This window comes from Bactrocera dorsalis, chromosome 1 (assembly GCF_023373825.1).
Source record: "Bactrocera dorsalis isolate Fly_Bdor chromosome 1, ASM2337382v1, whole genome shotgun sequence".
NCBI classification, from domain to species: Eukaryota; Metazoa; Arthropoda; class Insecta; order Diptera; family Tephritidae; genus Bactrocera; species Bactrocera dorsalis.
Window position 1 is genome coordinate 80,328,052 of NC_064303.1, and position 27,464 is coordinate 80,355,515.

The 27,464-nt window shown below is 34.1% G+C and overlaps 1 protein-coding gene across 4 annotated transcripts in view; it reads right to left on the bottom strand.

Annotated features, from left to right (window-relative positions):
• Window positions 1-3,764: 3,764 nt before the first annotated feature.
• The window catches only part of LOC105223590 (excitatory amino acid transporter), a 29,669-nt gene continuing 5,969 nt past the window's right edge, over window positions 3,765-27,464 (bottom strand). Inside the window, exons 3-8 of one of the 4 annotated variants that reach the window (XM_049446450.1) lie at window positions 21,629-21,808; window positions 11,630-11,963; window positions 9,051-9,641; window positions 7,840-8,169; window positions 6,610-6,721; window positions 3,765-6,221 (exon numbers count right to left, since the gene is read on the bottom strand). In XM_049446450.1, coding sequence (XP_049302407.1) covers window positions 6,066-6,221; window positions 6,610-6,721; window positions 7,840-8,169; window positions 9,051-9,641; window positions 11,630-11,963; window positions 21,629-21,791 — 1,686 coding nt within the window. In that variant the 5' untranslated portion in view covers window positions 21,792-21,808 and the 3' untranslated portion in view covers window positions 3,765-6,065. Of the gene's footprint in view, window positions 6,222-6,609; window positions 6,722-7,106; window positions 7,168-7,839; window positions 8,170-9,050; window positions 9,642-11,629; window positions 11,964-21,628; window positions 23,316-27,464 lie in introns of those variants that run through there. The other 3 variants (XM_049446449.1, XM_049446452.1, XM_049446451.1) reach the window with 3 other exon arrangements.

The following is a 27,464-nucleotide window of genomic DNA, read 5'->3' on the forward strand; positions in this document are numbered from 1 at the left end:
TTGGAGTAATACTTGCGCGCATGCGCAACTTTCAATTTCATTCACTATCAAAACCATATACTTATTTGGCCCATTCTGGCTGCGAACAATGCAAGAGGTTGTTGTGAATATGTATTATTAAACAAATACATACATACACACGTAACCATAGATGTGATATTGATTATCAGTGTTTGAGCAACATTGAACAACTCACTGGTGTTCATGCGCATATACATATGTACAGGTGTAGACAATCTAGGTATAATTCATGTATTATATTTCTACATACACAAATATCAATTGAACTATGAATGAACTGTAGGAGACCCTAACTAACTAATGGATTTAGGCACTCTGTTCGCCAAAATGTCAAATCAGTATCCATAAATGAATATGTGGGTTTCTATGCGCATGTGCGCAAGTTCATTTAGATGAGTTATTGATTTCGTGCGAAATTTATGTTCAGTTGCGACAGAGCATGAGTTTTTGATACAATGATTTTGTCACAGTGTTGCACAAAGTTCAATAATGAATCAGTGCTCACTTTTTGGAATAATTTAAAGTTTATGTTTGATAACCTTTTATTGGATGCGATGAATTCATATGTCTTGATAGTCCTATTTTGCGAAATAAATTTAAAATTTTTGGTAAGTAAAAGTAGTAAGCCTACATAAAGAGCATTTAAAGAATTTAACCAGCGCGGGATCAACAATTTTTCTTCTAGTACAAACAACTTTACCGATTTTAACCAGCTTTAACTTTATAATGACATTTTAGCAGGATTAGAAAATTACGAAACACAGTAAAACACAGTTCCACAAACCTTCCATATAAGTCATAATAATAAAATTCCATGGACTCGATCGGCTTATATGATTGTACACTAACAGCTACGCTAAACAGTTTCTGTTCTTTCTAGTACTTAGAAAAAATTACTAATAATGATATACGTAAGTTGACTTTCATATTTCCGGACTGCCAACCCAGTGTTGCAACTTTATCTCAGGGTCAACGTTTTCCCAGACATCAAGAGACAGTTGATGCGTTCAAAAAATATGTTTTGAAGATATCACAATAGGTGTGGCAAAAGTACTAAGAGAATTGGTTCAAACGAATGTAAAAGTTATAGATCTTAATGGAAAATGTTTTGTAAAATAATAAAACGATTGTTGGTTCAAATTTGCTTTTGTTCTCTAATCCCGAAATAAAAGAGAGGCAACCTACGTATAATGTAGGATGAGGGCTAACTACTCTTTAAAAAATATGTACAAATATCATAACTTTCAGGCATTTGGTTCGTTACATAAGCCATTTTGAGTGACGCAAGGTTTGGTATTATGCATTCGAAAAAATTGATAATAATAAATTAGGTGAAATATATATTGAAACAAAGAAGTGACTAGATGAGCCTTATCCGGGAACCACGTAACTACCCTTCTTAAGTTGTTTACTGAATTTCGAACAGCAGAAAATAATATTTTACTTATAAGCGATTGTTTTTATTGTAATTGATTATCAATCCAGAGGATCACGAGAGACCTTAACTTTACCGAACACACTCCATCTAGGAAGAAATCTGTTAACCTATGAACCTGGAATTATTTTGGAATTATTTACTTAACAGCTTTAAATTAGCCACTGCCATCTCTAAGTTTTTTTTTTTTTTTAAGTACATTGAATTAAAATTGTTATGATTCTTTTCAACATAAGCAAAAATCACACGACTCTTACAAAACAACAGTGTTTTTGTTGCCCCGGATATGTTTACAAATTTTGCAAAATGCTGTGACTACGAATTTATTAGAAAAGTATTAAACATGAATGGATATTGTTTTAACACATTTGTATGGAAAACTTGTAAAGTGAAATGAATGAATGAATTAAATACAGTAATTAGTGAAAGATGGAATTGTGTTGTTATGATTTCACTGAAAAGTTAGACTTGGAAAATTTTTATGTTGAGAGTTAAAAATTTCCTAAGTATCCATAGAGCACCAAAGTATGAACTAAGTGTGAAAAATATACTCTAGGCACAAATATGAGTGTCAAGTATCAAGACCATCTCCGGAATAATCTAAATAAATTTTCGAACAATTTAAGAAATTATAGTGAGGAACAAGGATAACGGTTCCACAAAAAACTAAATGTAATGGCGGAAAATTATCGAGGTTGATGGAATATTCACATAACAGCAGTTCATTGATAATATCGTGAACTGTGAGCGTAAATACCATATATCTAAAACCGATTATACTATATCTAATGCAACAAAAGCACTTTAGACCATAGTTATTCTGAAAATGTGTTTCATTCAACAAAATAAAAGTGAAACAAAATTGCAAAGGCAACTTACTTATTGCTTACATCAAAAGACGGGTCGAAAAAACCTTCATTATGAAACGAGAAAAGCGCCTGTGACAAGAAAGCTTACCTGTGTATAAATCTTATTAATTTTATAGAATTGCTAATTTCTTCCTTCTAAATGCCAATTCGAGCACCATTCCTCAAATAAACACGCTTTGAGTTCTTGCATATAGATACATATTTATTAGCTTATCGTTACATAAAAATATTTATAAACGAACTTCAAAGAAAATATAATACTAATCAGTCTACGAATGTGATATTTGGTTGAGTCATTTGCATTTTGTTTTATTTTTCTTTTTCTGCCTACGAACATTTACTATAATCGATTTGGTTTATTTAGTAATTATTATTTCGTTTAGTAGAGTAGTCCACATAGTAATATGTTTTGCTGCTTGCTGCAAATTTATTTCGGTTAGGCTGCTAAATTTATGTGCTGGGCTAATTTGCAACTAAAAAACAAGTATTTAATCCCAGAAAACACTTTTTTAAAATCGCTTTTGTATCACGGCTTATACTCTTGAATGAAAGGATTAAACTTTATCCACATTTCGTTAGCTGCTTAAGAAGTAAACGATCTTATTGTATTCATAAACACCGTGATTTCTTGATTATTTCCCAAAAATTTTCTTTCCACTTCTCTTATGTATTACAGTAATAAAATACAACCTTCAAATAGTATTTTAAAATATGGAAAAAATTAGAAAATTAAATCTCTTTATTATTTCTTCCACATTAAAATATTGCTGAGCAACAGAAAAGACAATTTATTATAGTTTTCTCTTTCCGAAATGAATGTTCCCGTTGAAAAGAGGAAAAAAGTAGAGAAGGAAACTAAGTCTAACTGGTATTTGGCTCAATATTGAATGTCGTTTTCTTTTTTTTCAAAATTTAATATACTTCAAGCCAAAATATTTTATGAATATTTGGTCCAAATTCCACTTCTATTTGTAGTGTGGATAAATTAGATGGAGACATCTGACGGTTGACTATGTAAACCACCATTATAACTAATATGAACGGCAAGCCCAATAATATATTTTCTATAAAAGTTACATACTTAATGTCATGCCAACTCTTAGATTTCAGTCTCACACTAGTTCAAAATAGAAAAAAACTAGTTCTGTAATGAACCAAAACCGAAACTATTATATCATTTGAACTCTAATTTTTCGGCATTCCAATAAAATCCACAAAAAAGCTTTCGCGATCCAATCCGTTTGAGATATCCCAAAAAATATCTCTTCGAGCTCCAAATTTGGAAATATAAATTGAATTGTCAATTTGCATGCCGAATTTTGAAATAAGCAATTATGAAGCTATATAACCCAAAGAGTATAGTATACATAAATTTCTACAAGGGTTGCGATCTTTGCTTTATTATAAGTATATTGATATTGAAAAAAGAAAATCTGAAGTAAAATTGTTTCAGTGAATTTATTATAATAACTTTTATATCAAAACATCACAAACGTTACTGAGATACACAATAGGCTTCTCCATCATTACCACATCCTCGTCAACATTGTAGCGCCCTTTCTACTAAAACCTGTATATAGGTGTGTATATAGTATGTGTTTACGTACATATGTAAGTGGGTATATAGTCTATGGTGCTTGGATACATATTTTTAAAATCTTACGAATTTCATAAATATACAGATATGTACAAATATTGTTTCGCTTTAAAATAATACATATACATTTTTATGCGCTAAATTAACAAAAACCAAAACAAAAATTATTTATAGATTTACTTAAAATCATATATGTACATAAGTGGCTTTTGCTAAAAACTTTGCTCGACATTTTATAGTATCTATTTATTATTACAATATTTTATATTATATTATTTTATTTTATTTTATTTTTTCTTTTCCAGTTTGCTAGTAAGTCGGTATATTATAATTATGAACTTTTGTAAACATTTGCTGGCTACTTTGGTTTACTCTACTCAGTTTTTACTGTATAAGTATATTGGGAACATTTTTTGTTGTTGTGTAAAAATGTTGGTAAATTATTTTGAGAAACAAAAATATCGTATCAATTGGTGGGCTCACAATTAGCTTATGCACATAGATACATACATATAAATTTCAAAAAATTTTGCAACGTTTTTTTTTAAAATTGACAGTCTCTATTATTTACGGATGCAACGCTAAATGTCACGCTGGGGTGTATACTGACATACATATTATACATAAATGCTAGCATAACAGTATGTAAACATCGGCATATATAGTACATATATGTAGGTATTATCAGAACAGTTCTAGTTTTGGACAACATTTTGTTGCTTTTGTTTTTGTTAAATACTAAATGTGGTATTTAAATCACATCATATAATATATATATTTGTATGTATGCCATAAATTATGTAAGTACGTTATGTAATATCTAATACATGTTTGCTACATCCGTTATGTATATACATTATAGGATTTGATGTTAATTTATTTTCCTGTTATCCTTTGCTGGTTTTATTGTTTATGTCAATACTTGATGAATGCTGATCTGATCACTTGATTTGGTTTGTGTATTTGTATTGATTTATGAATGTTCATATATCTATTTGTAATACTTTTATGTAAGCGTATAAAGGGTGGTTCACATAGTTACTTCATTTTTTTTTCTAATTTACTGTTCCTTTAGGTAAAATATAATTTTGGATTTTGCATTTTTTATGCAAGAAAGTTTGGATTAAAGTCAGATGATATAATCTCCTTAGAGAGAAATTAAATAAATATAGAAACAGTAGCAACATTGCCCGATTTTTCTCTGAATAAGATGTCGAAGATCTGTCTTCGATTCTCCAAGCGTTGGAGAGCAGCGAAACGGATAGACCCCATACCAGGTTTTTAAACAAATTGGCAGCACTTGGGAAAATGATCTCTAACTTTTTTCTTTTAAAGAGAAATGCTTTTTTGGGCTTTTCGAAAATATGTAAATAAAGATTGTATACCACTTTTTGCATTATCCGTTTACGCTTTAATATCGAATTAAACTTAAAAAATATTGTTGCAGTTTACATGAAAACGTTTTAAATAAATAGCAGAAGCATAGATGGCATAGAGAGAAATAGCGAATCGAATCAAATTATTCAGAAGATAGATCAAGATACCGTCACTAAGGTCACAGAAAACTGAGTTAAGGAGCCATATAGTTCCAAAGCCACTATTCAGCTTGAAGTTCTATAAAAAGAGTTTTCTTTTCAATAAACATTTTTCTGAAGTACCAGGCCGATATAATTTGCTTGTTTAGACCGAAAGTCATCAAAATTGCTTCTCTCGTGGCTTTTTCGATGTATCGGAAAAAGGTAACATTTTTTCTGAAAATCCTATAGTCAATTAAAGCATAAAACATTGTAATTAAGGGAAACAAACTCCACTATATAAACCACCCTATATGCTTTCTCCAGATAATTTAATGTCACCTAGGAATGGGTTCTTACGAGAAACGTTTTCAAGGCAAAAAGTTAATGGGAAGCATGGAAATTATGCCAAAACTGTTTATAATATAACTATAAACTAATTCAAATACACTTGTATTTTATAATATGGGTAAATCCCCTCAAATTGCCAACTCTAATTCATGTAAAGAATTTATATGCTTTCATACTTAAAAAACATTTCCTTGCGTAGTGTAAATATTGGGTAAATGAGAGTGCTCGTGCGCCTACATACTCGTGAGTGCGTGAATTTGCGAACAAATATTATAGCTTTAAGCGCGATAACCAGTATTCTCCTTCTGCAAATTGCTGCTATTTATCACATTATTGATATCGATGACTACCGAATCGGTCATCGAGCACTTGCTATCCAACTCTGTTTGCCCTTCGAGCAAGGCATTTCCGTTTGGCGTACCAACTGGCACTTCCTGTATGAAAGAAATGGGAAGACAAAAGTTAAAATTAGTAAAGCGTAAATCGAAATTGGAAGTAATAAGTTTATTTTAGAAATATCTGGCAACATAAGTGGTATGGTAGCTGTACATTGTCACTTCGTTGTGCGACGCAACACTTTTGCCCGGCGGTGGCCGCTGTACGACATTTAAACTCGGAACGCGTGTTGTACATCTGCAATCGGATTTTTAGTGATCATAGCAAATAGCATGGCATGTTTGAGTTGCTCAAACTTTATATGAATTATGTATGTATGTAATATAAGGAATTACCTAAGTACATTCCTACCGTTTCACGTCGTTTATGGTATAATTTTGACACAGTTTTTTCTGTATACTTAGGCATCAAAGCCGATTGTATTACCTGATAGAGTATGGCGGCATCCAGTGCCATTAATTCTTTGCGTGATAGCTCTTCAACGACGGCAGCGGCATAACAATCACCAAGCATGTTGTTTGTGGTGCGCATCCGATCTCTGAAATTAGTATATGGGGCAATTATTAGATTCGAAAAATAAACCAAATATAAGAAAAATAGATAGAAATGTGATCAATACAGTTATTTGGAAAGTGTTGCTGATTACTCCTTGATACTATCGTGCCTCTAATCATTGTTCAAAATATAATCAGAATCTATGTAGTTAAAAGAAAGGCTAAGCCGTTCACATAATTTCCACGAGAATAAGAAAGATATTTGTAGTTAGAACTAACTAAGAGTATAAACTCGCTACATTGACACCAAAGACGATGAACTCAGTGTATATCCAAAAGAGACCGTTTAGGACGAACACATAAAAATCCACATAACGATTTTGGAAGACCGTAAAATGAAGCTGGTGCTCTGATGATACTAAAGAAAGGCATTCGATATATCGCTTATGAAAATTTGGTATGCGAAAGCTCTGTACAAAGGATCCGATCTCTCGAATCAATAAAATTGGTAAAATTACTTTAAGGTGCTTCCGTATCCACAAAGTTTTTTGGATTTAGTTCGACATGTTCGATATGTTTTTGTCCTGAAACAAGACAATGCTCACTGAGAACAAATCGGCGGGACTGACGTCTCTTTCGAAGTAAAATACCTATCATAATATAAAAAGGTATCGAGGAACGTGATAACTATTATCAGTGTAGTGTCTTTGATGGCATCTATAATTAAACCAATTTTATAAAAAAAATCAGCTTTTCATTAAAATCGAATGAACTTCTCAGTTTGTCTGTTTGATAATTATTTCAACTTCTTTTTGCACAATATTAGGATATTTACTCTAATCTTATTCCTCTAAAAGATCTTTGAGCAGCTTTTAATGATTTATTTTATCGGACGTTTGTTTTTAGAGAAATGAGTCCAATTGGTATTTTGATGGTGATGTACCAAAGTCAAATCATTGGGGTTGGCTCAACTCCATTTAGTGAGTTCAGAATCAATAATTTTTTTAATTTTTATTTTTGCGAAAGGCGGATCAAATTCAAAACGGTTTCCTGAAATCTTAGAAGATTGGTTGAAAAGACCTGTTTTATTTTAAGTCTAGTTTTCATAGGCAATATTACGGATTAGAAGCGTAAGTACATGAAATTTACAGAAGATACTCACACAAACCAATCGACAGCAAAGAGGAGAGTAACATCTTGTACCGGAGCATCGATGGCAGTAAGGACCACAAGCAGCAGAACCAGAGCAGCACTCGGAACACTAGCCGAACTCATAGAAGCCGCAGTCGAAGTCAATAAAACCGTGACCAGTTCGCCAAAACCCAACGGTATGCCACTCATCTGGGCGATAAAGATCGAGGCGATCGCAATGAAGAGTGCCGTGCCATCCATATTGATGTTACAGCCGATCGGTAGCACAAAACGGCTGATGCGCTGATCCACACGCAACTTGTCGTTCATGCAACGAAATGTGATCGGTAAAGCAGCAGCACTGCACTTCCACGAAGCGTTAGCCAGTTTCGGTACGGTAGTGATCCAACAGCAAAATTTCAGGGTTTCGAGCAGAAGTATTGCCATTTCGGGGTGACGATATGTGAGGCAGAAATTTCAGGTGCAATTCACATAAAACGCGTTAGGCACAGCACAGGCATTTTGTAGAGAAGAGTCAGTCGGCCATTTTGAGTTTGTTGTTTATCATGATTTTATAAAATTGTGGTTATTGATTTGTTATTTGTTATTTTTGTAAACATTTTCAGTTTTATGTTGATTTGTTGGTTATTTGTCAAATGACGCATTTCGATTTGTTACGATTTTTATAGTTTTTTTTTGTTTTCAAAATAAAAATTTAAAATGCAAATCAAAAATTGGAAACCAAAAGAAAGAAAAAATATTTGTAGCAATTAAAATTAGGTCTAACGGTGCTGCATTCTTTGATCACAGGCAAAACCTCGACCACACAACCGCATATACTACATATATGTATATAGTATATAACGGTATATAATACATATATATATATATACTTATATAGATATGATCGTGGAGTAAACTTGAATGCAGCCAACGTTAAGGACATACTGTTATATATTATATATATAAATGTATATGTATATACTATATAATATGAGCGTGCTCATATACATATATATTATTATGAGACAATTTCTGACATTTAAAAGTGCTCTCTCGAGTATACAAGTACAATAATCAAAAATGCAATTATCACAGATACAAAGACTTCAAATACGTTATGAGGCAGTACAATAAGTACATATGTATGTATGTATATATGTATGCTGTTATGCGTTTTATGTTACATACATACAAGATAGTTACATAGTTTTACATATGTATGTAGATATGTTCGCTTACGTTGAGGCTGTCGCAAAAGCGGTCAGCATGGGCTGTATAAGTCCGGCATAGAATTTGAATGGATTCCGTCGCACGAATACAAAATAAATCCCCTGCATTATAATGAATTGATATAGGCATACGCCAATTAGATTGGTGAGTATAAACCACATCAGCTGCTCCATGACTAAATGCAGATCGTTGACGCCCAATATCTTGCCAGCTATCACTGAACTAATGCCGATGGGTGTTAGCCACATGACGCAGGTGACCATCTTCATAATGACCTCAAAAACGGCCGTAAAGAAATCCACTACAATTTGCCCCTTTTCGCCGATCGTGCCCAATATGGTGCCGAAGACTAGGCAGAAGAAGACGATGCCGAGCGTGTTGGTGCCGCTGCGATATTGCACCACACGTATGAGCGCCGGTTCGAGTACGTCACCGCCTTGTTGTTGTTGTGCTTGTATCTCTTCGGTCGGCTCGAATTCGGTGCCGATCGCGGTGTCGTTAAGTGTCTCATTGAATGTATGCAAAATACTTGGTTTGGGAAGGTAAACAGTGTGCGCTTGTTGAAACGATGCTTGAAAGAGATTGTCCGGGAAAACGTTTCTGAAAAGAATCAAATTCAAAGCCTGGTATTTTAAGAACACTTGATCTGAACGATATATTCATATTTGATACCACAAAAATTGGGGCAAAATCAAGAGCGATTGAAATAGGATATTCCAGGGGCAATAGAAATATACTTTTTCGATCATTTTATTCAAGAATGACAATAGCTATACTGCTTAACCGATTGAATATTTATCTATGTATATGCACAAATTTGTGTTTATATTTGTTGTTGTATGAATGGGCTTTAAGCAAACTATTCAAAGAGCTGAGTCCCGTTCTGAAAAATTCTCAAAAAATAATAATTTCGCTCACCTGTTTGGTTTAAATTAAATTAACAAAAAATTTGAAATTTTATTAATTAATTAATATTTGAGAGGTTAGGAATGTTGCCAATTTTAATTTTTGTCTCTAAAAAATATTTCTGAATTGGAAGCTTACTGAAGCAGTTTTTATATTGATACACTTGTTAGTGTTACTTCGAAATCACTTCAACTTACATTTGATGGAATAAATCATTTAAACAGGTGGCAACCCTTCGCAAGAAACAATTTATATTCTTTTCTCGATCGAATAATAAACAAAAAAATTTGTTTCCAAAACTTTCGTCCGCCTGGCCGTCAGCACTTCAATTATTATTTCCGCTTTGTAAACGGAAATGCGAACAAATGGTCTTTTTTGCTCACAAAACATTTGCACAAGCAAACATATGCTCTTATCATATTGAAGTTCCTTAGCCACCCGGTATCGATCTAAACTGCCTTATCATCATGGTTGTTGCATAAACAAATCGATATCGGATGATAAGGGTAACACAGTGTATCTCAAACTGTTGCGAGAAGTTGCGTCATTGGGGTTACCCTGTCTGCAATAATTCAACTTTCACACTGGCTCATAAACTGAAACGGTTGGTATAAGAAACACCACATTTGTGTGACTTCGATAACAGGGTGACGGGAATTCACTATAATTATCGAATAAATGCCACAGAACGTAAATTTCAAAGGCAAAGAACGTATATGATATACAATATACGTTCTCTGATGAATTGCAATCAAATTTGGTATATTTTAAGTTAAGTTAATGATCATGGACTCAATTAGTTTTATTGGTTTATTTTACTTCTAAACTTTAACTTACTAAAATTATATTAATACGATACTCAAATGTGATATTTACTTAACCGAATAGGCTAAATTGAATATATTGAGTTGACTTGGAAAACGTCAATGCTTAAAGTCAAAATCACCATACTGGGTTTTTGGGGGCTTGTTCCGTTAACCTTTGGCATTGCTTAACTATACTCGAGAACTTATTTTCAAGCAGTTCTATAAATATACATATAACTCACAAACTACATACATATTCTGCATAGAATAACGAAATTTCATATATTTTCGGCATTAAACTGTAGAATATCAATTATTATACTTCCAGTTAATTTGACTGAAAACATATTATATATTAACCGATATAGTATAAGGCCAACAAAAAGTTTGAAAAACATATATTTGGTATGTAGGGGCTAAAGGATGTATTGGTCGATATTTTCTGTATAAGGTCAAACAAAGGCACTGTGATCTACATTTTCAGTAAATGGTGAACTTGAAAAGTTATAGTCAGATTTGGCAGTTTTTACACTTAAAATGGCATATCTTAAAGGCACTATTTGTTCAAAGTTGTACCCCGTTATATTTTTTAGTACTTGATATACGAGAATATATGAATATATATGAGCTCCGAATCTTAATTTGTAGCTTAGTTGGGACATTCTATATCCATCTACGAACTTGTCCTTTCTTTTGTACTTTTGTATCAGTTATCGCTTACAAGGACTGACAGACAGACAAACAGAGTGTCACTCGGAATTCAATTCATCTCGTCATCATGATCATTTACATATAACCATATATCAGTATCGATTCATTTTAGGTGATACAAACAACCGTTAGGTGAACTAAATAAACTATTATTCTTTCGCTCACCTTCCCAAATCCAAAAGACTATCCAGTAGATTTACAGCCCTTTTATCAGTAGAACGATCGGCGGTATTATGTAGATTAGGATCACCGGGATGGATTAGCAGCACCAAGGCAATGCCGAGCAGCGCGTTCAAGAACGAAGTCGTCACGAAGTACACCAAAGTGCGCAATGCAATTTTACCGTTCATGCGTGCATTTAAACTAGCCGAACCGGCGATCAAGCTCGAAATGATTAACGGTAAAATCATAAGCTTTAAGACGCGCATGAAGAGTTCGCCCGGATAGGAAATCAGCATAATGGAGTCCTCATGTAAGTTCAAGGGCCGCAACGAAAAACCTTTGGATGAAAAGACAATACTTTTATTTACAGTATTTGTGTATATGGTATACATATACTTATATTAATAATAATACCAAAAATATATAATATATTATTTTTAAATTCAATTATTCTTAAATCTTAATAGTCCCTTACAAGTCGACAAAGCTTTTGAGCCTATCAAACATTTTTTGAGATGGCTAATCGCAGTTTCGGCTTTTAGGTTCCCCAACGGTAAAACTGTAAAGCTGTTTCAACCTGAGTCTTGCAAAGGCTGGACAATGGTAGAGAATGGTACCACTTTGACAACTAGCTAACTTCTAACTTAAAAAAATAAAATCCTAAAAGGCCATAATCCCTTATGGTTAAAAAACTAAATTAACTAACTAACTAATAGGTTATTTAAGCTAATAACAATGTCCAGTTATTCAGATATCCAGATTATTTTCTCCCAAATACGATAAAGAAAATCACACGAAGAGTCTCTTTCGCTCTCTGCTTGAAGGCTGAATTCACTTTATATGGCCACTACTTACTACTTACTTCTGACAATACTAAGTTGTATTCAATACGTCACATGAGAAGATCCAGAGACTTCAAGATCACTTTGAACACTTGGAGATTTCGTAAAAAAGAATAAGTTATTATCTGCACAAAGTTAATTAGGCATTAACTAACATTGTTCGAATTAGTTAAAATCAGTTCACAATGTTATAGTCTAGTTATATGATGATTTTGGTATAGTTAAGCACCGACCTCCTAATTTATAAGCAGGATTCTATCAAATTTTGGATATTCTAAGGTTAGGAATATGAATGCCTGTAACATATTTTAAAGGTTCGATGTTTTATTAAATGTTCGGTAAATAATATATATGGAATGTACACACACAAGTATATACACCATACGATTGGAGATGGTAGGTTAGATACTCTAAGGAAATCTAGAGAATATTTTATAGGATATCACAAATTCCATGGTATGTAGTATTGACAAAAATAAACAAAATCGTGTCGTTGATACCCCAACATACATGTATACTACATACACTTATTTTCATTACTCTAACGAACCTTATGTACATAATTGCTTGGATTCGGATCATCTGATTGACGTCTTACACCTTAAGGTATTTCCCTGTCTTTGATTGTTGCAAGTTGCAGAGTGTGAAATGTTCGACTACACCCGAACTTAGCTCTTCCTCTCTTTTTTAAATTTTGTTTAACAAAATTAAATGAGCCATATTTAAAAGAGGTGGCATTAAAGTGATGGATAGAAGCAAATATACTTGCATGTTGACATACATATACTATATAAACTGTTATGTGGTGGCACTTATATAGTAAGCTCAAGACATGGCCGAGTGACAGGCTGAGCACGCGAATGACACTTCGTTCATGTAAACTGGGCCAACAAGCTCAAGGTCACATTCGTTCGTTCGCTTTTTATACACACACTTATACATACATACACACACTCTGCTTATGTAAGTGTTTTGCCATTTTTTCCGTGTTTTGAAAACACAAGTGAACTTGACAGCCATTCAAGTGTACTGTTTTGTTGCGGGAAAGCCAGTGAACCGTGAGGAACGCCACACAGGACGGCCGATAGAAGATAATTCGTTTAATTGCGAATTACATCGCAACATCGCAGTATGTGGACTGTGTCCTCCTCTTGCTGAGGCAGCGCGTTAATCGGCGATGACAATCAGCGAGACGTAGAAGGGTGTGTATCAATAAGGGAGACAAACAACGATAACGCTACTTGTTTTTTTAATGTTGGCACTCTCATTAGGCTAATTATAATGTGATAACGCCTTTTTATCGCGCTCTCATGTCAGAAGGCAAACATGCCGCAAGTGTCAGGAGTTTACACACCCACGCAGAAAAAAATTATTTCATACATATCTGATGTGACCATTACAGCGATTGAATTTATGCTGTAATTTTTAACTCTTTGAGAAGAAGGCATGCTTTGGGAGGGGTAGTAGTTATGGTGCAGCGCCTATTTTTGCAACTTGTTGCAGAATCATTTTGTAGAAGAGAGGAAGTTATTCCAGAATTCTCCAGAGTCGACAATTTTTGTTGAAGGTACACTTTAGGATACTCTGAATAATAGCGAAAAAATTGATTCGCAGTCCAATCCAAGGTAGTAGCTAAGTGTACGGCTCACTCAGTGAAGCTACTTTAATAGCAAGTCTCACGAAAATTAAGATTCTGTCTCTTTGTTTAGATCAGATTGTCTGAACTTCTGGAGTTTCAGAAGATTGAGTCAGTAGCCCCCATTTTATATCCAAATATCAATATTTTTTAATTTTGAAATAAATATATAAGTTATCATATACATTAAGTAAAGCCTGAAAGACAGATTCGCTTCTCTTTTCCTTACTCCCAGAGTAGTACTCAAGAAGTAACCAAAGAAGGAAAGCGATCGATTATCAAAGCTGAAATTCGAAGATACGGCCTGCAACTTTATGATGAAAGAACCTTTCCCTTATTAAGAAGTACTTTTAATATCATATAAATTACGACAATTATGTCTCTTTACGTCTGGATACTACAAAATAGCGTTTTCTCATATACAAACTCGAAGCTTTCCAGTTGAGAACGGATCTATGTGTGCAAAAGATACACAGCTTTGGGAGGTTGGTTTGCAGAAAATCACCATTCCGCCCTCACTTGACTTCCTATCCCAAAAAGTTCAGTTATGTTTTAAAAATAAATTTCAATTCATTCATTGAAGGAAAAGAGATCCCCGGCCAATACTCCAAATTGATTTCTCAATGAATTTCAATAAATCAGGTGGATTACAAAATTTCAAATATGCTCATTTATAAAGCCTTTTTAAACCCTAATTGTTGCACCTTTTTTGTTTTTGTATCTTACTGGCATTTCATGACTGTCATTGAGATTCCGCTCGCCGCATTGAATGGGCGTGTATTATTATTTTTCTTATAATTATTTATATAATTTGTCAACGATACTAGATCAAAATACATAAAAATTAATCCAGCACAACTTAGGGAAAATAATATTTCTGAGTTAAGTCCATTACTTATGTCATCTTTACTACACAATGTTTGTTTTCTTGCTAATATTCCTTAGATAAAATATCTGATAGAAATATATCTAGCAGCTAGCTTTACAACTGGTAGAAATGTAGTGTCTTCCGCACTAGTTCACTACTGGATCGTCATTTCACAAATATCTCACTTGACTAGTTTCATGTTTCATTACTTTTACATATTTTACTATTAACTACATATATACATGTACGTGCATTTATATGCAATCCAGCGAATTTAAACGAATATTCAAATTCCACATTTACACAAGCGCCCACAAATTCAAATTACATATATAGTATGTATGGAAATGTGTATTCCGCTATCATTCCAATTACGTTAATTATAAAAGTGTCTGCGAAACTACTTTGTTCCGAATTATTACCGTTATATAAAAAATAAATATCTGTGGAACTATAATATTGATTCAAATTCACAAATTATTTAAAATTGCGGTAAATAGCAACTTAAATTTTTTTGAACGTGTCTCATGAAAGCACGCCGTAATTTGGAATTATTTTGTAAAGAAAGCGTTGTTTACAGAACGTGTTTTAAAATTGCAAAGTTTAAACTGCAATAAATATACTTATATGTAAATATTGAGCTGACATGCGAGTCATATATTTGTAAACAGTTTTGGGCTGATTACATTTAATTTTAACATTCAACTAAATTAGGCCCGTGACCATATTTCAACTCAATTTGAACGACATTTTCGGCATACATATAAAAGAATAGTGAAAATTATTATATTTAGTATACGGAAACTAAATTAATTCATAGGCTGTTTTCATAAATTTTCATTAAAATACTATATATTCAAGATTATACATTCACTTAATTTTTCCACCTTAAATATTGTCTGATAAATACGGTATAAAGTCAACACGAAGTTTTACTTTTTTATTAAGAGAAGTACTGCAGCCAATGAACCTATTTTTAACACCAAGTTATATTATATTATATAAAAAAATAATTTGTTTAAATTATGTAATAATATCAGTTATAGGTACTTAAGACCGCATTTTTGATATCTGATGGCTTGATGGTGAATGGTTCGATTTCAGCCATTATTAGATATGAGATGTTAACATCATTTTATTTACGAATTTAAATTAGTTCATTTCCATGACAAAACTAGACTAAATGTAGTAAATTGCTAAATACACATGTATGTGCTACTGTACCATGATAAATTTTTATGAAGATCGATCATCGATGATTTAAGGTCAACACGAGTTACTAAAAGTCTTATTCAATGCATACACCAATACTAAAGGTTCTCATGTATGGTGGTATTTATATATGTATATAAAAATGACAAAGTGGGAAATTGGGTTAAATGGGCACTCCGTGGAAATATTGCAATAAGTCAGCAGTTTTTCATTTATCCGTGATCGTTTTTTCTATAAATATTTATTCAATTAATTTTAAAACGAGTCATCAACGAAGTGTGGTCTGGTGTTGTCCTATTGGAACACTACACCCTTCCTGTTGGCCAATTCTGAACGCTTCTGGTCGATCGGCTGCTTCAAGCGGTCCAGCTGGTCGCAGTAGATGGTAGAATTCAGCATCTGGCCGTATAGGAGCAGCTCCTAGTGAATGATTCCCTTGAAACCTCACCAAACACACAACAAAACCTTTCTGGCCGTCAATCCTGGCTTGGCCACTGTTTGGGCCGATTCACCGGCCTTCGTCCATACCGTTTTCATTTGATATTGTCGTATGTGATCCATTTTTTGCCAGCAGAAGGTTTTTTTGCGTCAAATCTTGAGGCACCCAAACATCAAGCTTTTTTGTGTATCCAGCCTTCTGCAGATGGTTTAAAATGGTTTGGTGACTAAATCCCATCTTCTGGGCAATGTCACGAGATGCCCCATGTATTCGTTGACACAAGTCTTCCGCCGGCTGGCTTATCCATGGTGTCGTTTTCACCCGCTCTGAATCGTCGAAACCATTCCTCCGCAGTTCGAAGTGATAGAGTACCATCCCCCAAAACACCATTAATCTGACGGAACGTTTCTCTAACGGATTTGCCTTCAACGAAGGAAAACTTTAAAATAGCAATATCCAAACTAATTATGCATAGCGTCGTTTTGTCAAGACCTTTCAAAGATGTATAGTATTGCCAGATACGAGCTCTGTAGCGCTTTATACATAACCGCGAGATTCAAAAGACAAAAAGGCGGAAGGGAGATATTTGACAACCTAATATTCAGATGTTCTTACATTTTCCATTTCCGAAGAAACCAAAACGTGAGAAATGAGTAAACAGCTGATTATGATTTACGACTAATTGCCATAAATGTCACTAAACGTAATATCGCATATTTTCAATTTAGTCGCGTGTACCAAATGAACAACTGCTTTGCGATATCGTCATTTTGAGAAGTTTTCAATAAATGCTACAACTTTGCGAAATTGGATGAGTACCATTTTTGTATTTTTGTGACCCAAGTAAGACTAAGTTCCCGATCTAAAGTACTAATTGTAATGTACAATTTAGAAGATAAAGGATTTCATTTCCAAAAATGCCTAATTTCTTTTTTAACATCTAGACGAAGATATCTAACATAACTTACTAAAACTTTCGATGCCGATACCTCCACACATAGATATTTGAAAGTTGGAATACCATAATAAACTCTTTTAATCCCGCTAAGTGCCTTTGAAGTCCAAATATGTAAGTATGCTCTTCGATACCATATGATTTTTATATACATACAGAGTTTGTCCGGAAAGTAATAGGACTGAGTCGATTTAAAGAAATATATTGAACCAGTTGTTACAAGTCTTTAAAAACTTTCAAAATAGGCCCTTTCCGCGCGATTTCCAAGCACTGAAGGCATTCTCCAGAATAGCCTTGTGAGTCGAGGTGCATGCTGCTTGGATCCCCTCTGTTATCTCAAAATGCTTCCCTTAATCGGTTTTTTCAGGCAAGGATACAAAAAAATTCCGGGGGCCATATCTGGGCTTTAGGGAGGCTGCAGAAGCGTTTGGGCGCCGGTCTTAGTTAAGCAGCTGTTCACAAGAAAAGCTGTGTGCCCCGGGGCGTTGTCGTGGTGCAACTTTCAATCGGCTGTGATGCCTTGTCGGACCCGATTGACCCTTCGTTTGAGTCTCTTGAAAACTTCCACGTGAAACTTGGCGTTAACGGTTTGTCCAGGAGGAAAATATCTATGGTGGACGATGCGTTTAATGTCAAAAAAGACAATGAGCAACGTTTTCACTTTGGATTTGCTCATTCATCAGCGACCTCTTCCCAGCCCTCCAGAAAGATCTGGTGCCACCGAAACACACCACTTCTTGCCAAAGTTTCACACAGAATTTAATCGCGTACCTCTGCTCTAACAAACGTTGCAATTTCGGCTTGCAACACTCACAGAAACACTTCGGGCGAAAATATTTGTCCTGACTCTCCAGGTGCTCGAAGATAACTGACCAGCCGCTCCTTCATTAGCTTCCTAGCCTTGTATCAAATCCAGTCGGTGCACGCACGCTCCGAAGTACAGTCGCCTGTATATCTTTAATTGGTTGCTGATTTATTCTTGATGGCTTGCTTTAAAATATGCTGCATAAGATCAATCAACAAAAATTACGCAAATTTTAATTCTAGTAATAACGCATTCAAAACTAATCACGTTCTTTTTTCACAGAGCTCCGAAAAGTTTTGCAATAACTTTAGAGACATTAAGGTGGTCATGGATATTAGTGAATATGCCGTCTGCTGATGTTTAATTATTTTTTATACACTTTTTTAATACTTCCAAATAGAGTTGTTCAGAGCAGAACTCGTTACCATCTTCCTTCACCGAGTTTAACCAGAAAATAATTTTCCTGACGGAGTTCGTGAATACAAGTGAAATCAATAAAATTAAGACATTTTTTTTATTTTCTTTGACTGAGAAACTCTTCTACATACAATCCAATACCCTTACCAAGTATTTGTACAAAAAGCAAAAAAATAAGGAAAACTACACAAGGAACATGAAAACTAGACAATTACCGTTTATTTTTAGCAAATTTAATGGCGTGTAAATCGTTGCCTCGCTACTTCTCCGGTTTAACGATTTTACTACATCATCTGGTGGCAACTGTTCAGAAAAAATATAAACGAATAACATAAACACTTTAACTTCAGTTGCACCGAAGCTATAATACCCTACACAAATACAAAAAATTCCTTACAAGAATTTGATGAGTCAGTTTGTATAGCAGCAACATGCTTTCGTGGTCCGACCTGAATGATAATTATTCGCAGATTGTACCATTGCCTTAAATTTCGTGATGATATTATATTTCATCATATAAAAATGTCCATAAACTGATTGGATTTTGATCGATAAGTTTGTTAGGCATCTACATTCATTAATGGTCCGATATCGGCGGTTACGCTAAATGAGCAGCGTCCTTTGAAGAAAAGGATTTTTGTGAAAGTTTGGACACAGATAGGCGGACGGACAGATAGACGGATTTTGCTAAATCGACTCAGCTTGTCATGCTGCTCATTTATGTATACATACATGTATGTATATATGTATATAACGTTCAGGATATACCAATTTTCCGAATAGTGAACGTTTTCCAAGTAATGCTCAGTTATTCTAGATAAACATTCATAGATATTTATTCTCTTACTGAATAGTTAGTGTAGTTATAATGAATACATGGCGTGCCTTAGAGCAATTTCACATTAAAATTTTCTTGACATTAAACTACGCTGCTTATTTTGTCAAATTATAGGCTCATAAACAATTCAATACTATATCATATTCAAAACTTTTTCTTAGGCAATCTAAATAGTCAACATTTTATTTATTTGTCCTTCGATCGAATATGATAATTTTATGATATATCGAATTAATAATTCAATAGAATATGAGAAATATTTGTAAGGAAGCTAAATTCGATTAAAGCCAAAGATTCGATTTTTTCTGTTCCAAAATGTTCCGTGAAGATACGCAAGAGGAACCATCGAAACCGTTTCAAGAAAAGAATTTTAATTGGTAATTTATATAAAGTTTTTGGTACTAATTCTATTACTTATGTATTAGTAAGAATTCCATGTTTTCCTCTACAACCAAAATGAAATTTCACTCTGATTTCAACAATATAGCAAAATTAATCACAGGTCATGGCAAATGTAAGAGAATATACAAGAATGCAGGGAAATTATTGACTCAGAAAGAGTTCGGAAAGTTGGTTCAGGCACAAGGAAGATAGAGAACTTCGAAATGGTTACTTTTTGGTGCACTTTCGACAGAAAATTATGTATATTACTTCCTGACGTCATGAAGGAAATATGGGTACTTTGTTTACAACTAATAAAAAAGTTTGACAGTTCGTTTCATTTGTGGCATATCGTGTAGCAATTTTGTTTCCATCTTTTTTGTATAGACCCTTTAGAAACCTGACAAATTAATGTTAAATAATGTATTGAACTAAAAGAACGGAAAACGGTAACACCCTAAAATGCTATAATTATAAGCAAAAATATACGAGGTTTGACAATTAAGTAATGAGACTGATTTTATTGCCGCGCTTGTGGTAAACATGTGACCTTGAAATTCCTTTTCTCTTTTTTCGGCATCCCTCCCCTCTCCATTGATATATGTACCATCGCTGTAGCTTATTTAGTTCGCCTGCTGTGTCAAGTTGAGTAGACGTGTGTTTGTAGTGCTCGTCACGAAAATGGAAAGTGGGAAATGGAAATGGGATCGCCGTGTTGCAACAGCCTTCTTATTCGCCCGACATGTCACCTTGTGACTTTTTTTTTGTTTCCTAAAACAAAATCGGTAGTCAAAGGAACCCATATTGAGTCGATTACGAACATCCAGGCGCCCCTGACGAGGGTACTCACGGACAACCCAGTCGAAGTGTTCCAGAAATGTTACGAAGCATGGAAAACGCGCCGGAATCGTTGTATAACTACCCAAGGGGACTACTTTGAAGCGGATGGCAGAGTTGTAGAATAATTTTCAAATATACGGGTTTTATGGAATCAGTCTCATTACTTATTTGTCATACCTCGTACATAAGGAACTTAAGTACAAATTTAAGAAGTCCTATATTGAGAATATATTTTGAGTACTACTACTATTACTACTTAAAATGCTTAACTCAAATAAAATAAAAAATGTAAATAAATTCAAACTATGAATCCAATTAAAGATACTCTCGGATGATTTAGCTGAAGAAATTTTTAGATAAAATCAATAAAATATTAAATTAATAGCCATAAACTAAATGAAATATATTGGAAATTCAGTTCACGCAAATTGATAAAATAAGTGAAATATTACTGTATTGATATACAAAAAAAGATATTGGAGTAATTCCTACCGATTGATTGTGATATCGTAAAACTCTTAGATAATTGTTTAGGAATAAAAAAAAATTATTTTTAAATATCCCTTATCTTAGTGTTTATGACAAAGTAACGGAAATTTCAGTGGTGTCGTGCGTATTTCTATGTATTTCTATGTATATTTTTGTATTTAGAAGTTTTTCGTTATATTTTTTTAACTAAACTCAAAAATCACTAAACTTACTGAACCTTATAAGTATAATTCATTAATAATATTCTATAATACACACTTATGACTATTTTTCTACTCACCGAAAATGACTCCCAACAATACGCCCGACAGCGTCACCAGCAACATGAGATTCTCCCGCAACCATTTCCGGTAGCCGGTGAGTTCACGTGGCGCACCGCTACGTTCCGTGGTCTTCGGTGGCAGTTCGGTGCCATTAACAGTTGTACTACTGGGCGGGCCCATTTTCGCAAAGAGATAATCTGAAAATTGTTCAGATTTTTCCATTGTATAATTGGACGCTTTGCCCCAATTGGCCACTTTCGATAGATGCACTATTCGTTGAGCGTAAATGTGTACAGCGGTAGAAGGAAAGAGAAATGGGCAAAGAGGTTTCCGAAAACAAAAATTTAAAGCTCGCACAGCGACACTGGTACGCAGTGACTGAATTACAATTGGTAATGTAGATACATACACACTTGTATGCGCTATTTAAGCTAGAGCAATCGATAATGTCGGTCCCTCCGGCTGGGGTTTTTTGTGTTCGCCTTTTTTCTAATTACAAATTTCTTTATCTTCCTGTTTGGTTTTGGCTTGTCGTTGGCTATTAAGGTAATTGTTTATTGATCCATCGTGGGGAATAGGTTTCTATTTTTGTTTTATTGCATTTTAATTATTATTATTATTTTCTTTTTATTATTTTTTTTTTTTTGGTAGGGATTTATTATTTTTTACTGATTTTAATTTGTGCGTCAGAGAACAATCCGTTACAATTATTATTATGGGTTTATATATATGTAGGTATATACGACGGTTATTAATTACTTTTTAAATATTTCACATTAAATTTAAGTATATTGATTAAGTACGCCATTGATTCCGGAGCTATATTCAATTGATGTTGCTAACTTGACAGTTAATTGACATAACGCTTGTGTGGCGTATTTCAATGCTGTACGGCTACCGATGCGGAATGGTTTTTTTGGGACGTGAATGCCGCCCAGTTGTATAGGCGGACTCGTCCGGTACGTCTATTAGCAATTGAAATTTTAGTATTGGCTCCGTTGTTGTGGTTTACTTGGAAACTTTGTTGAAAATTATTTATAAAACCTCAACGAACACTCGAAGTGAAAATTTAAAGTGAAACAAACTCAAGTGTTTTTTTTTGGTAGAAAAGATTCTTTCTAGATATTATTATAGTACTCGGGCAGTTAAGTGAAGCTCCAACTAGAAATGCACTCGTCACAATATTAAATTCGAGTTTTCAGCAAAATTTCTTGAGAGTTAGTAAGAAAAAAATCAAAAATATTCACTTGGTATCACTAGACCCGAATTTTCCGACGAAAAAATCGATTTTCAGTTCTCCTGCACAGTTAATCTGTGTCAAGTGTCGGCCAAATCAGTATGTTTGCACTTCTCAGTTGATTTGTGGGTACACAAAAGGGCGTTGCACCGTCTAGTCCTTCGACACTTTGCTAATTTTCGTCTGATTTGTAACCACTTAAAACCATTATTTCTTTATAATTCTTAATTAGGCTTTTTCGTTTTAAAATTTCCAACAGCTTTCTCCTGCGTTCCTTGCTTTTCCGATTGTGTGATTAAAAAAATTTCCACTGTAATTATTTTCACAAAAATTGTGGTTCGCAAAACACCAACTCCGTCCAAGTCAGAATAGCAAAACCGAATGAGAGTAACTATGCTCACGGTCTGGCCTTTTATAGACGGCGCTCTCTTAGCAGGATAAACTCAACGGAGCAATCGATGTGAGCACGTGTGGAGCTTTATGTGGAAACCGTAAGCTTAAAACGTTGATTTTATAGCAACTGCTAACTGTCATACCAACTTACTTTTATATTTTTTGTTGCCTCACTCTGCTTTCGAACAAAACAAAAACAAAAATTAACTAGTGCAGTTGGCATAAGTGCCTACGCTGCATTATATTATTATATCATTTAACCCAATATGTGGATTTTTTCCAGTAAGCATGTTTCGCGCATGCCGACGTTGTTGTTAATTAACATTTCATTGCTTTTCAAAAGCTCACAACATTTACTACATATGTTGTTGTTATTGTTATTACCGGCACACTCCATCTGTTGCTTTTTAGAATACTGACAATCATTTCAATTTGAAAAACATCAATAGTTTGAGTGAATGACAAGCTTTCATTTGGGATGACAGTTATTGACCCGCTAAATTAGATTGGCATCTCAAAGCATTTGTTGCCACACTCATACATACATACAAGTAGAAAACCATCTGGTTGGTTTGCTAAAGGAATTTACTTTACATATGTGTGTATCTACTAAAATTTAATACTAAAGTCCTAAATTGTTCAGTTAACTCGATAAAATCCAAAGATTGTAGTGCCAGAATTTCAAAAACAATTTTTTGTTCTAGATGTCAATAAAATAGCATACAATATATTGTATAATATTCAGTATAGCTCACAGAGGAAGATGAAGTTGATTTTTCGGAGTAAGTACCATATTGGTCAAATTTTGTATCGACACCCTTTCGTTGCTTCCAGATAACTAGATTTCTTAGTCGGTATATAACTACAACTAACTCAAGCTCTTTATTCTATTTTTCATTTATACCAATGAGAATTGAAAATATTAACACAAGACAGACCTTAACCCAGCAGGACCAAGAATAAACACTAATAGCATCCAACATTTTTCAATTTCAAATAATTTAGTTCTGCTCCCTGATTATGGGAGATATAGCAACGTCGCCAGTTGGCAGACATTCGGATTGAAATATAAAAATATCATGCGAAATTAGCATAAGCACAGCTATATGCGTGTCGGTGCCATCACAAATATGTAAATCTTACTCTCTCGTGGAGCTGGTTGAGCTCTTTGCTACTTTTCCATGCCAAGAAGAAGCAGTCGAGTCGAAAACATATGTTAACCCTTTTCCTTTTTTTCTTCCTCCAAAATTTCAAATATATAGACATAAATACTAAAGTGTCGCAAATAAGAGTATTTTCATAGTCAGGTATAGAAAAAATCGGGGGCTGGAAAGGTTATATGATTCGAGACACTTGATCCATCAAAAACTAATTGAATTTCATCACTCTATGGGCAATTTTCTAGACGTGATGAATAGAGCTCTAAAAGTCATACACCAATGGGTATTATCCGCTTATGCAAAGGTAAATGCAGGTAAGACGGTTATGGTACTCTTTGCAAGGAGATACAAGACCTCGTCTTGGAAACCATCGTGGCTCAACGGGATAGAGTTAACCACAATAGATCATACCAAGTGCCTGGAAGTAATTATGAACAACAAACTGACCTTGAAACCCAATGTGAAGGAGAAGATGGAAAAGACCAATAGGTGCTGGTGCTTTGGTATGGCAGTTGGATCGCTGCCAGTAAAATATCATAAAAAAGCCGTTGGAGCGAATACAACCGCTCGCTGCTCTCTGCATAACGGGAGCATTAAGAACCGCTCCAACGATTGCCCTTGAAACGTTAATCAACTTCGCACCTACTTATTGACATTTCAGTGGAAAACTCAAAAGCGAAATCCGCTGCAAAATTGGTGGTGCTTAATAAATTTTCCATAACAACCTTCGGACATATCGCTATGATAATGATGTCGATGGATAAAATAGATCACATATCCTCATGCTTTAACTAAGAGAGAAGATTTCACATCACGCTAAAAGAGAGTGAATGGCGCAGAAGCACGTGAACTACTTAACGTGTACGGACGGATCAAAAATGACTGATGGAATGGATGCGGGGCTAGATTTTGCATCCCTTCTTCCAGGCAAAAGCCTCTTCGGCCAGAAAATCTTCTGAATTAGCTAACAACGCAGGAAATCACAATATAAGTACGTCGATAGCCAAGCGACGTTTAAAACAATAATCTCATCCTTTGAAACGAAATATCGTTAAAACGATACATAACAAAGTTTCCGAAAGGGCTGATAGACGGGTCAAGGTGAGATGGAATCGCCAAGATCATTTTCAAGGAAACGGAAAGAAAGCACGCAAGTTTTCTACTCACACGGTCTCGAAAATACTGTAGGACGATTGTTGGCTTAGTCACAGGACATAACTTATTGACAGCACATGCGAGCCTTGCGAGCATCATTAACGATGACACATGTAGAAAGTGCATGGAAGTAAGTATGAGAGACGCTGAAAAATGATATTTATTAAACTCCGAAAATAGCGTTAACATTCTGTACGCCGTAAGCTTCAGCATATACTTCCATCTGGCATTGAAAAGGACCAATAGGTGCAGCGTCCCCTAGCCCAACTTATCATAATACAATGTATGTGTTCAAGTACACTTGATAATGATCGGGCAAAGTATCCCGAAGAAACATTGATGCAAATCTATAAGACATTTTCTTTTTAACTGATGATGGCCGCTGAGAAATCTGCTTGAGGGTAATTTTAAATTATTGTAAAATGATAGTATTTCCATAATGGCAACAATTATGGTGAGTTGTTGGACAAAAAATCTGAAAAAAAAATTTTGCAGAGCATCTGATTTCCCCCTAAGCCGATAATGTTGAAACTATATTCTGAGCACTTATAATGTATAGTTTTTTTGTTTTTGTGTGTGTACCGTGCATGCACCAGACCAGAACACCGACTAGGTAAAAAATTTATTGACAGCTTTGTAATAATAACCCATTTTCTAAAAAAAAAACAATGATTTTGCGTTCCTGATTTTGATGTTATGTTTGCAGATCGAGAACCACAATTTCATTTAAAGTATCTCATTCACCTTCACTCTGTAATCATTTGTGCCAATTTTATTGATTTATTACAGGATTTATAGCTTATTTGCTTGGCTATTTAGTTAAGAAAATATTATATTGTATAATTCAAGAATAATTCAATTCATATAAATATAACCTCAATAATTCGAGTGGACTGCTTTCAAAATTGCTTTTTAAAAAACTTTAATAGTTGATTTTATAGTTCTTCCAATAAGAATTTGAACATCAAAGAAAAAATGGAAGTAAGTTCAAGCCAAAACAAATATTTTTCATATATTTATCGATTATTAATAACTTAAGTACCCGAACACAATTTATTGACATCATAAATCGAATCGTTGAATCATTATGTGTCACCCTGTACAACAAAATTAAGTAGCCGTCACATCGCATTGCATTTTATTTGCAGATTTGAAATTGCATTTAGGTGCATGTAAAATATTTAAAAATAGTTTTAATTGTTATTAATCTCTTCTGACATCGATTTGGTTGCCCAACGCCGGCGTTGTTGCCCAACTTTTTTTTGTATTTGCTTTGACTTTTGCTTTGCTCTTTGGTTTTTCCGTCTTCGCAAATTAGTGCCCATTTGTGAATCGCATGACTTTTACCTACGTATGGCGTTTGAATAACTAAACAAAACAAAAATTCATTCGATGATGCTTCTCTTTGACTCTTTGCCATTTGGCAAAGTAATTTATTGAAGCGCCTTGCACACTCTGACAATTGAAATATTTCAGATGAATTCTCTAGTATATAATTCGGTGGTAAATGGATGAGAAATTAACCACACGTGCCACAACAATAAATATAAATATTCAAATTTTCCAAAAATATTCGACGGACAAAATTTTTACCACAAGAAATTCCGGTAGTTTCAGTTTATTTAAAAAAGATTGGAATGCAAAATATTAGTTTTCTTATGAAACTTGCTTATTACCTCTTTTAGAATTAATTTTTAATATAATAGAGATTTATACTCATTTTGGTTTGCCATTTCATAAAGAATAGACTTACTTCGAAACAAAATTTGCAAATCGTCCAAATTGATTACCAAAATAATGGTTCAGTTCGCTATTGCTTCTGTGGAGTATAATATACAAGAAGACCCGAATGAGTCCTCCGTCATAGCGCACAACAAGTGTAGCCGTGCTCATCTTTTTTTTTGAAAG